The sequence below is a fragment of the Pituophis catenifer genome, unplaced genomic scaffold (assembly GCF_029215685.1).
Source record: "Pituophis catenifer annectens isolate HBS135680 unplaced genomic scaffold, rPitCat1.0.hap2 SCAF_1, whole genome shotgun sequence".
NCBI lineage: Eukaryota > Metazoa > Chordata > Lepidosauria > Squamata > Colubridae > Pituophis > Pituophis catenifer.
In genome coordinates, this window is record NW_027256881.1 from 55556156 (window position 1) to 55568815 (window position 12660).

The window sequence follows — 12660 nt, forward strand, 5'->3', positions numbered from 1 at the left end:
AACATAAAAGCCTCTCTTTTTTTGTAGCTTCTACACTGTGACTGGCCCATGTAGGCTTTTGGAAACCATCTATAGATTGAGGGGTGACACTGAGGAGGTAGAATGGTTGAGTTACTGTATAAAAAGAACAGATTACTGTATAGTTACTGTATATGAAGAAGTATTGCCCAATGAGAGTATGAGAGTATGAAACCTAAGGTTTTAGAGTTAATTATTCTATTAGTAACAACATTAAAAATCTACTTATATCAATTTTTCTACTTTTATACTATACAGAAGACTCTATACCAGTGATGGCTAACCTTTTTGCCATCACGTGCCAAAAGTGGGGGGAGCGCGGTGGGGTCACATGCACGCGTGCCAACATCCATAATTCTATGTGCCCCCGCCCCCCGTGCTCCCCCCGCTTTTGGCACGTGATGGCACGGTGGGCCCGGTAGGCCCGTTTTTCGTTCTCCCCAGGCTCCAGAGCCTTTCTAGGAGCCTGGGGAAGGTGAAAACAGCCTTTCCCACCCCCCCAGAGGCCTTCCGGAGGCTGGAAACAATGTGTTTCCTGACTTCTGGTGGGCCAAGAAAGCCCGAAAATCAGCTGGCCAGCGCACGCATGCATGCTGGAGCCGAGCTCGCGTGCCTGCCGATATGGCTCCACGTGCCACCTGTGGCACCCTTGCCATAGGTTCACCATCATGGCTCTATACACTCCAAGTTAGCCTTGATTAGCCTTCTCTCTTCCACTGGTCACTAAGACTGCAATCCTACATTTTTCCCTTATTGAACAAAGAAAGTTCATTTTTATGAGACCATTCTGAGGATTCTGCTTTATGAACTAAGAGGAAACACTTAAAATTAATGCCACTGTCAGGGTTCCAAGTAACACCCCTGACAGCCACAGTGTTGCAACGGAAGTCTCTGGGCATACCCAATATATCTTGCTTAATGCTAGCAGCCTCTGCATGTTTCCAGGCTACTAAATGTTTGTGGAGATTTGGCAGTGAATGCACAATCCAAATCAAAGAGTAAGTAGCCTATGACTTCAGGGAACAATTACAGTACAGAACTTGAAACTTACAATGCCTTATTAAATAGAAATTTTCACTTTTAGGTTTTCCTCAACCAAATTATTTATATTGTACGCTTAAACTTATGAAGACATCAGATTTTACATCATTTTTTCTTGCTTTAGGCTACATTCTGGTGAATCCTAACACCCTTCCTAATAATAACAAATATTACCTATTAATATTTCATTTTTTCTGTATAGTTTTGACCATGTGACATATGGTAAATCTAAATTATTGTTAACATTTCTATGACTTGGTTGCAGGGCCAAATGTTTTTGTCTATTTCACACAGAAAAGCCATCAATCTTTGTTGTGCCAAGGGGTTTTGTTGTTCAGGTAACTTTTCACAGAGCCTGAAATTTAGGCTGAGAGGAAGTGATTGGTTCATGGTGATCCATGTGTCTAAAGAAGAACTAGAACTTCAGTTTCCCCAATCCTAGCCCAGCACCTTAACCATTACGCCACACTAGGTGTCTACATGAATCCAAGGAGACTTTTGAATGTAAATGTTTCAGGTTTTGCAAGTATAATATTTCCTTTTTGTCTACTGCTCAAAATCAAATGGAAAAGGATATATCTGATATTATAATAAAAGAGATATTCAATAACAGCAATCTTAAAAGCAACGCTAAGTATTTTTCAAGGCTGTTAAAGTCTGCTTTCTAAAATATTTTATTACTCTAAAGTAAAAAGCTGACAGCATACGCAGTTGCATTTCACCCAATTATTTCGGTTTGAGGAAGCTTCACAGGAGATTTGAAAAATGGTTATTATCTGAACAATAAAAGACCCACCTCAGAAAAATTATCCAAATACCTGCAAAGAGCTACAAAAAGTTCCAAGAATAAAGAAAAAATATTAATAATCAGGTAATTTTAGCATTCGTATGCCAAGAAGAAATATGTGACATATATTATGTATGCCTTTCCTGGTTATATATAACACATAAAAAACTGTCTCTTGAATGTTTTTGTTATGCTAGCATCGGAAGAATTATTATCAGCTTTTATTTACCACAAAAAGAGCAAAGGTTTTCCAGGACAAAATTCCTTGACAGGAGTTATCAATATTATTTATGAGTTTTCAGTTCATTTCCAAGGCAATTCAAACAGGAGAGTCTCTACTTTTAAAATCCTAAGCAGTATAGATGTCTAAATAATGACTTCTATCTGTAAAGATTTTCCAAAATAGATCTTGTTCAGTACCCCAATACAGTTGGAAAGCATTCTGGGTCATTATCTATAAAATAATTCTTTCCATAATGGCACCTAGAGTTAAAATGTATAGCAGGTTCCTTCTTTGCTCATTTTTACAAATTCTCTCTATATCTAAAGATCTATATTGAGATCTTTATTTTTCCTTGGATATTAATCTACTTTCTGGATTTACGGTAATACTTTTAACCTATGTTCTTTCTATGAATATATCAAATCAACCTTATATTGTGCTCCTTATTTACCCTATGAGCCTTAGCAGCCAATTTGGCTGCCCATAATTGATATAATAAGCAAATTGTAAGTTTCTCAGCTCCTTCTTGTATTATATGAACTAAAGCTATGAATGTGCTTATTGTATTATGAGAACATTTTTTTTATTGCCTAAAGCATAAAAATGACAGTTATCAGATCATACAAGAAAAGAAGTATTGACAAAATATTATTCGTAGCATGTTTCACAGCAGTTATAGCAGCAGACATAGTTATTTTTAGTTTTACCTCTAGTTTTTCAGCGGAAGAAATTGCAACCATTCATTTAGTGACTGTTTAAAACTACAACAGTACTGAAAAAAATGACCTACGACTAATCTCATGACCATCACAGAATCCCCAGTCATGTGAACAAAAACTGGCATCTATTTATGATGGTTACAGCATTCCAGGGTTATGTGATTGGCATTTGTGCCCTTCCTTCAATAAGCAAAGTCAACAGAGAAGTCTGGATTCACTTAACGACTGTGTGATTTATTTAATTGAAGGCAAAAAAAGAAAGATAAAATTGGGCACAACTCACTTAACAACTGCCTTGCTTAACAACAGAAATTCTGGTCTCAATTTTGGTCATATATCAAGGACTACTTGTATTATAATTTATGGACAGTCCATCAATCACCAATCATGTGAACCAAGTTACAACTAGTATTCCATTTAGGTTTCATGTTTAATTCAGGTGGAAAAATATTGTTAATGGACTATTGGAAATTGCCACATACCAAATCAGACTATTTATTGTGAAGATTGATTGAAAACTGCTCTCTACGGTTAGGGTGGAGTCTTTCCCAATTCTATTGAAATAATCAAGAGACAAATGTGGCACTCCTATGCAGGAACAGCAACATATTCATCACAAAGGGAAAGAACTGCTTTTACTTGTTGCATATACCACTCCACTCACCTTTGAGCATTTCTTGGTCAAAGAAAAATATTTGAGCTTTGTAAATTTTCTGGAAAAAAATCTTAACCATGACCCAAACCAAGAATACCACCATTTGTCTTTTCTATTTTGGATGAAAAAAGGCAGATTTGAAATGTTCAGTTCTAGTGACCAGATGAGCCTTTAATCAATAACATCTAACAATTCAGTTTCTTCTCCTTTTATAGAACCAACTAAGGGAAGACAGCAGAAGCCATAGCTGAAAGGTGCTATTTCTTATTCACAAAGAAATATTCATCACATGTGGCTTTCTACCATTCTCTCAAGCCCTTGACCATATAAGTCTGCAAACTTTCCACAAACTATAAAATTTAGGAGATGATAGGTATTATCGCATAGCCATTAGCACAATTATACTTTTAAACAGGAACACCTCACAATAGAAACTCTTCCAATTTTTTTGAGAAATGCTATTAACCATGCTCAATAAACCTTTATAGAATCTAAAAAGAATAATTTTACTTCCCACTTAATTAAACATCAAGATTGTGTATTAGGTGAATTGTGAGAATCTAAGAATTTAATCTCAATTTTGGGACTCAGTCCCATCTTTCTATGTGCCTGGTATGACCTTGGTTGGATAATTTCCATTTTGCTCTAATTATATTGCCAAAGCAAGCATATGAGGCTTTATTCAGTTTATCAATTTGTACTCAAATAAGACATGCAAAACTATGCTAATCACAGACTGAGAGTGCAATTTGAGTTAAGTAACATATGACATTTGGAATATGACCAAATGGGAGCATCTGCAGAGGTCTACACAAATCAGTTTTAACATGATATATAGAGTAAGGCAATGGATCAGCACTAGAGAGATCAAATTCAAGCTTCCCTTCAGCTATGGAAGTTCATTGGGTGGGTAACTTTCAGTTTTTCATTCTCTCTCAACCCAACATACTTCACAAGGTTATTGCTGTGCAGAAAAATGGGGAAATGGTTTGATGTGTACACCAGCAGGAGCTCAAAAAGGTAGGTGGGCTGCCAGATCAAGCTTTGAGAAAGTATTCACCCAATATTAAAAGAACTAGTCACCTAAAATAATTCCTACTTTATTCTAGTGAGAAAGTAGAACATGATACCGAGACAATATGCTCAACTTGGAATGATTGATGAAAACTAATTTCACTCTTAAGTGTTCTGCACAAACCAGGAAATCTTTGCAAATATGAAAAATAGATCAGAAAGAGCTTCTTTTTTTTCAAACAAATAAAAAACGTTAAAAGTGCTTAAAGATATTTGAAAACCAGCCCTTGGAATAACATCACAAGATCATAACTTGAATTTATTACTTACCCAGATTTCAGATCAGTAATCTTTAAACAGTTAGTTGCATCCAATCCCACTTTTCCATTTCTGACCACATTGGAGATCAAAGGAGAAAGTGATGGAGAAATTCTGTTTAAGGCAACTTCAGGAGACATATTATTTGTAAGTTATATTCAACTCTGTAAAGAAAATTAAGAGAAAGTAAAACAGAGCAATTCCATTTCTATATATCTTTACATTTTAAGAATTCAAAAGACCTCACAAATAGACACAAGTGAAAAAAAGGATAAAGGCAAAAAACCTAAAGTAAAGAATAAAAAAGCAGAGAGTTTATGGAAGACTGCAATAAAAAAGTAGGAACAAAGCTATTTAGAAAAATAAAAAGGATGTTTGGACAAGCATTCACCTAAATATACCCTATATGGTCTCTTTAAAATACACATTCATATACATGATTTGCTCAGTTTGTCCATTAGTTAATTCTGATGGACAATGCAACATGTGATCTTCAAATATGAGCACAATTTGCTATTAGCTTAATAAACCTCCCAGGCTTGTTGCTTGCCAAGAGGGGATCAAATGTTTGGTAGACAAAATATATGGATGGTTTAGCATTTTGCAAGTTGTTCAGGCCATAAAAATGTGTTCAATAAAGTAAATAAAATTTCAGCACTAAACTTTAAACAGTATTCTTCAAATTTATCTTAGAGTGAACTCAACAATCACCAGCACATTTAGAATGGCTCGATTTTGCCCGTTTTTCAACTTGGCAAAAGAGAAAGCTTAAATAATGAGTCATATTGTATTTGATATGGGTTGTGCTGCATTTATTCTAATTATTCAAATAAAATTACAAAAAATGGGATAAAACAAACAGCAAATTTATCATGGTTTTTTCCTTTTATAAAACTGTTATCTATGGGCCCATATGAAACATTATAGGCAGCTCATTAATTATATGTTTATGAATAAATAGTTCAGGAAAGACATGTTTTTTTTTTTTTTTTTTTTAATTTGATTTATATGCCGCCCTTCTCCGGAGACTCAGGGCGGCTTACAATGTGCTCAGCAATAGCCTTCATACTTTTGTATATTTTATACAAAGTCAGCTTATTGCCCCCACAAACTGGGTCCTCATTTAACCTACCTTAGAAAGGATGGAAGGCTGAGTCAACCTTGAGCCTTGGAGAGATTCGAACCAGCAGTAAATTGCAGGCAGCTGTGTTAATAACAGGGTGCTTTAAACCACTGTAGTACCAAGGCTCTTAAATAGACAGGTGTTGGCAGTCATTTATTGAAGAACATTTTACACCCCACAGTTTAAAACAGACACCCATTATGGTAAATTATTTTCATGTGACTTCCAGGACCCAATGTCCTTGAACATACCTTTAATTTTTTTAAAAAACTTTATTCAATCTACAGACTTATGACCGTAATCGAGCCCAAAGTTACAATTGTAAGTTGTGCTGATGTTTAAGTGGGTCACCACATGAACATGGGTAATTTTATGAACTTTTTGCAGCGATTGTTAAGTGAACCCATTGTACCTAATGGGAGGGATTTTGCCGGAAATTTAAAGTAAACTCCGGTTTCTGGCAAAAAAAGGTCATAAATCAGTCATGTGACTATGGTGTACTCCAAATGGCCATAATGTGAACTGGTTGCCAAGTGCCCGAAATGTGATTATGTGACTTTGAGAGAGGGTGGTCAGAACTTAGAAACTGGGTCATAAGTAGCACTTGGAAGGTCCATTGGAACTTTGAACATTTGCTGAGTGATAGATTGTAAGTTAAGAAGTACTTGTACTGCTAAAGTTGACTCATGCATCATTAAGGATTCCGTTTTAATACTGATGTGTAAATAATAAGTTATTAAACTTGGAATACCAAGTTTACCCATTAACTTTGTGTTTTGTATTTTCTTCCCAGAATGTTCTCAGCTGTATGAAATCTAATAAAGACAACGAAGGACTTTGGCTTTTTCTATTCCATCCCCACCATGTCACCCTTAGAAGTGCCCCACTTCTTAATAATTCAGGAAAGATTTAGAAGTTGGACAGTAAGCTGAATAAAGGATATTTTACTTGGGAGGGAAGTAAATATCCAACCATGTCTCTTCAATCAGTAGATTTCACACTTAAGTAAAACTATTGCACAAAAAATATATTTTTCAAGCATTCCAAAGCCAATAAGCAACCTAATACTAAAAATGAAGACTGAACGCATACAGGTGGAGGATTATAACTGAGGCCTCTGAAAATGGAAATCTGGATTCAAATCCATCCACATCCATAAAAGTTCCCTGGAGGGTATTCCTTTAATTAAATGATTAATTTAATTTAGTTAATAGAAATTTGTTTAGATGCATGACAATATAAAAACACAGTTAAAATTACCATGGCAACTTACAAAATTGATCCAAAGCAATAAGCAGCCTAATAGTAAAAATTGGAGACCCATAGAAGGTTCTAGGTCACCTTCAGCCGTAGAAGCTCACTAGGCAACTTTGGGCCAATTATAACATTTCAGCCCAACTTACTTCACAGGGCTGCTGTTATGGAGAACACTATGTATGTTCCTGTATGAAGGGAAAGATATATAGCTAATAAATAAATTAGCTAATAAGCCAGATGATATGCAGTCTTTCCTAAAAGATCCTCTGGAAGTGACTAGTCTTCATTACTTTCATTACTTTCTAGAAGGCTATCACTGAGAGGGCATCTAGAGGCTCTTCCACAATATAGGTGCCTTTTGATGGTGCCTTCCCCATCATTTTGCAACTGGGGTATCATGAACAGAATTTCCTGGAAGATTTTTCTTGAAGGGCCAAAACTCTGGTTGGATCAGATGATCCTGAAGTTCAGGAGCATCCTTCAGCCCAAGCAACTTCACAGAGCTGTTGTCCTGAGAGAAAAAAAAGGGGGTAGAGTGACATTTGTCAACTCCAACATCTAGAGGAAAAGTATACAGAAAAGTATAATATACGACTATGTGCCATCAAGTTGTCTTTGACTCCTAGTGGCTACATTCTCCATGATGAACGACATTATCAAACAAGATGCAGCCTGGCTCCCAAATTTATCTGTTAATAACTGACCATCCGTTTACACCTTTGCCTGCTGTAGCAAATACGAAAGATACAAGGCTCAACCTTAATAAACATCTGCAAAGTGTTAGGCTTTTGGTTTGATGAGTTTCGCCAGTGGTAATGGAGCAATCATTCCAAGCACTGCTCAGCAAAAGACAAGAGCATAAATATCAATGCTTGGAAGGGGGGGGGGGAGGTAATGCAAGAATGAAAGCTCCGATTTCCCCCGCAGGAACTCCTACACTTGACGCTGAGTCCCACAGCAAGGAAGATCGGGCACAGGAAAGAGCAGGTGACACAGACACCCAGCCCGCCTTGAACCGGGCTCGGCTTCCTCCGACCTCCCTCAACCACCACCGAGACTTAAGGGACACCTGCAGAACGATCAGAAGAAGCGCTTACAAACCCCGAAAGTGCGCCGGCCGCTCGCCTCTCCCTCGCGCCTCGGGCGCCTGCGCGGATCCGCCCACCTGAAAAGCCTGGCACGCTACAGGACGTTACGTGCGCGCCGCCAGCCGCCTTGCAGACACTCGAGCCCCTTTGCCCGGCCCCTCCTCGAAAACCGGAGGAAAGGAAAGGAAAGGAAAGTGGGCCTTCCCTAATGAGCATAGGTGGTCTTGCGCGCGCCTGATTGAATACGTTTTTTTTTTTTTTTTTATAAATGGCGAAGGAGCGATGGTGCGGCAAGATTCTGCAGCGACCATCGTTCTAGTCCGTAGGCGCGAGTTAGCGTGAAAACGTGGTTTTTTTTAAAAAAGGTGATCAGGCGTTTTAAAGGGGTAGCCAAATAGAAGGACCCCGCAGGTAAAGCGGGCTGGTAAAGGCGGATAATGTTGAGAGCGGCTGGAGGAGAGGCAGGTTAAAGGTCACGTGGTGGAGAGAAAAAAAAAGTTTCTTGTAGTGGCTCCTTGCTCCGTTCTCAGCATGGTAGTTGCAGAAATCGTCGTGGTGGGATCCTGTATGACTGATCTAGTGAGGTTAGTATTGCACGTGAGGCCCTGCTTTTTTCTCCCCTAACTCAATGCAAAAACTGGTCCAAATAAATCAGAGTCTTCCATTTACATGGAAAGAAAAGGTTTGGATCCACAGGTCCTCAAACTCTTCAGTTCACCAAACTCTTCTGTGAAGTTTTAGATCGTTTATTCACGCTCCAAACATTTATTATATGAAACTAATGAGTGCTATTTTAACTAATAGTACTTATGAATTAATAATAACGCTGGGTTGTCCCATCATCTCTTGGGGTTCAGTATGGACCACTTTGGGAAAAACCTAGGTTTTGTTGGAAGATGTGGTTTATTTACATTTATTTTTTAAGAAAATATATATGGCTGCCCAATTTGCACTCAGTGACTCCAGGCGTCTTACAAAGATAAAACCTGATACAAAACCAATAAATCCTCACTCCCCCACCAACAACTATCAGACCAATCACTTTTTGGGCTCCCTATAGTCTGAGGTCCCAGATCCATTGGCAAAATCATGAATTCAGTGCATGATTGCCAAAGTGCATCATATTGGGGCCCAATTTTATGTCTGTAGGGATGATGTTCTATATGGAGAAGATCCTTCTTTTTGGTTCCACTATATGGGCCATTTTAGAGAGGGGACTCTTTAATTTTGTATGCCTGCCTACTCTGGTCGGTCATGTAGATCTCATTGGGAAAACATGGTCCTTCTCATAACCTTTTTCTGGTGTTTTAGGTTGCCACAGTGCATTTGTGCTTGTCTGAATAATGTTCTCTTTTTTTTTTTTGTAATTTTATTTTATAGTATATAAAAATTCCAATTTCAATTGAACAGTGTGTTTGTCTGGGTACAAATTATTTTAGGAAGTAATATTCAAAATGTTTACAGCAATATTCATCGCATTTATATCAATATATATTAATACCAATACTCATACTGTTTGTCTAACAAATTAAACACATCTTCCTTGTATCCCTGATCCTTTCATATACTTCCCTGTTTCTAGCTTCTGTCTTTGTCAGCTAGCCATTGAATAATGTTCTTAGCTATCTCCTTTTATGGGAGGTTGGGTTGTTACTTTAGTAATGGAGCACTTAAGTTAGTGTAGTTTGTTTTTCAATAGGTTTGCATTTTTAATTTGCCACTGTTTCCTTTGCTGATGAGGATATCCAGGAAGAGTATTGTTGCTATTCAGGAAGGATAGAGTCTCGTTGTTTTTTCCTCTTGTGAATTTTATCCCTTTGAAGATGTTGTTTTATGTGCCTTCTCTAATTCTTTTTTATTATGACAAAGATTTCATCTAGATACCTGATCCACACTTTTGGTTGCATGTGTGGAAGGGCTATAGTTTCTAGATGATCTATTACAGTTTCTGGTATGAGTCTTGAGAGCGGTGAATCCAACGAGACCTCAAATCTCTTTATATTGCTCACCACCATTTAGGAGCAGAATACACAATGGAATGAAGAAAAATCTATAAACACAACACCAATATAGTTTCATGGGAAGGTGTATGAATCCCATGTATATATTCTGTTAATGTTTATAGTAAGTTGATAATTAGCAGAAGAATTAGTATCAAAAACACTTATCTGAGCCTAGAAAAGAAAAAGCATCAGCTCAACAAAATGTCTCCTTATGGTCAGAATCATAATAATTGTGATGAATAATGCAAGTCGTCTATATCACCAAAGCATTGATTTCATTGGGGCTTATTTTCTGATTTATAAATGCAAGATCATCTGACATTTACATTCCGATTCATTTTTGAGTAAATATGCTCAATAATTACCACAAATACCCTCTCCTTCCTTCCTTCCTTCCTTCCTTCCTTCCTTCCTTCCTTCCTTCCTTCCTTCCTTTCGCTCTCTCTCTCTCTCTCTCTTACACACACACACACACACAGTTTCCTGCTGAGACAACAGATTTTCCTTCTATTGAAGCTTCTGTTGAGTATTGGATCTAATTTAGCTGACAGTTATGTAAATGTCTTGAGCTCCCTGTTGTAAATTAGTAGATAGACCTAGATATATTACTATTTGTTAACTTTCATCAATCATTCAGCCTGCCTAAAAAAATAAACCAGGTCATCTGAACCCAGCAGAATATTCAATAGGTTCCCCCTGTAGGTCTTCCCTGTCTCTTCCAATTTCTTGTCAAATTTTATTTGAACAAGCAGATACTTTGTTGCTTGATTTGTTTCCCTCTATGACTCTAGACACCTCTAAAAAAATTGTTTAAAATATTCTTCCTTTGGCCTTATCTCTGTTTCAATTTCTCCCATAGATTTCAAAGAAGTCTGATTTCTAAGTTTGTATCTCTTAAAATTGGAAAAGTGCTTTAACATTGATAGGGAGAAAAGAACCTTTTTAACTGCATGGATTTTATCTCTGGCTATATTCATCCACACCCCATGATCAGTGTAGACTTTTCCTTCCCTTTGTCTCAGAATGGAGTGCCATATTTCATGTTGTTTCACATGCCTAAAGCCACCTTCCAACACCTGATCATCATTCAGATTTAAAACATGTTAGTAAATGTTCCATAAAGCATTGAGTTACTGTTGATTATTAATTAACTCATAGTTAAGTATTTTTGCCAGTTATACAAGAACTATGTTGTACAGAATTCTGTGCAGGCTTTTTTCTTGAATACCATGTGTGTGAACGATACTTCAAAATATAGTTGATTTTAGTCCTAGTCCATGGTTTTTAAAAGCTTATAATTAGAAGTTGTTCCATGTAGTAACTTGGCATATTTAGTGTATTTTTCTCAGTTATGAAAATGTTGAGCATCCTGTATTGTTGAAATTATTATGCAAGATACTGAGATCTGTTTCTGAATCTTGAAGGTCAGTTTATTTTTTTCTTTTCCTCTTGAGTTTGATTATAGTGGAAAATTTGGAAGAAATTTCCTATCATATTTGCTGCACAATGCTCCTGCCTTGCAGGCATCTGTGCTAATGTATGTCTACCCTGGATTCAATTTGCATCCAAATGCATAATGGGCCCCTGATCAGTGAAAGGTGTTCAAATAAATTTTTTGTTTATACAATGGAAACGCAACTAGGTTGTTCAGTTCAAGAATGCAGTTAAGTGCTATCCCTGAACTTTTTTCAGCACCTCACCCTTTTATTTAATCAACTATAAAATACATAGCTGTAAAATATAATCACCATAGAATATTAATTTTATATTCCTTAGAATTTATTCAAAAACTTAGAAATATATTTATAAACAGAACAACTAGGATTAGGAGATTGTTAATAAACAACATTGAAAAGGAATAGTCCACCTGTGTAGTATTTTGAAATTCAGCATTTGCCCCAATAAAAGTTAATAGGTATTTTTTAAGCTTGTGTTAGAGTATGTTAAATATGTGTGTATACATACAAGCTGTCATATATGTATGTCACAGAAAATCATCACTTATTTAATTTTGTATTATTTGTCATTTAAATTTACATTGCTATCACAATTTTTTTTCAAGGAGCAAAAAGAAATGTGCTTGGTTCTCCATTCTCTCTCCAGTTAGCCTAATCCTACCTCTTAAGATCATATTGAGAGCTTCATGGATAAATGGGAATTTAAAACTGAATCTTCCACTTTTAATCTGATATTAAGCACTTATTCCATATTGGTTCTATGATTATTTAACCTTAGCATATTGAGTTCAAGAGCCATCCACGGAGGGTTGACAATACCAAAACAGTGGGCGTGACCTGGTGATTAAGCCTTGCCCCTTTTTACACCTGTGTGATTCACATTAGGAAAGGGCAGGATTATGATCATCCAGTTTCACACACTATTTTGAGGTTCTTGACCCCCCCCCGCCCGCCAGT

At 36.8% G+C, this 12660-nt stretch overlaps 2 protein-coding genes across 5 annotated transcripts in view; one reads left to right on the plus strand and one right to left on the minus strand.

The window, feature by feature from the left end:
- BABAM2 (BRISC and BRCA1 A complex member 2) overlaps positions 1-8390 on the minus strand; it is a 145342-nt gene extending 136952 nt beyond the window's left edge. For 2 of the 4 annotated variants that reach the window (XM_070932445.1, XM_070932449.1), the window contains exons 1-2: positions 8257-8390; positions 4788-4939 (exon numbers count right to left, since the gene is read on the minus strand). In XM_070932445.1, the coding sequence (XP_070788546.1) occupies positions 4788-4915 (128 nt within the window). In that variant the 5' untranslated portion in view covers positions 4916-4939; positions 8257-8390. Of the gene's footprint in view, positions 1-4787; positions 4940-7171; positions 7230-8256 lie in introns of those variants that run through there. The other 2 variants (XM_070932448.1, XM_070932446.1) reach the window with 2 other exon arrangements.
- A 69-nt stretch (positions 8391-8459) lies between these two features.
- Positions 8460-12660, plus strand: part of RBKS (ribokinase) — a 68266-nt gene continuing 64065 nt past the window's right edge. Inside the window, exon 1 of the mRNA XM_070932450.1 lies at positions 8460-8827. Coding sequence (XP_070788551.1) covers positions 8775-8827 — 53 coding nt within the window. The 5' untranslated portion in view covers positions 8460-8774. The remainder of the gene's footprint in view (positions 8828-12660) is intronic.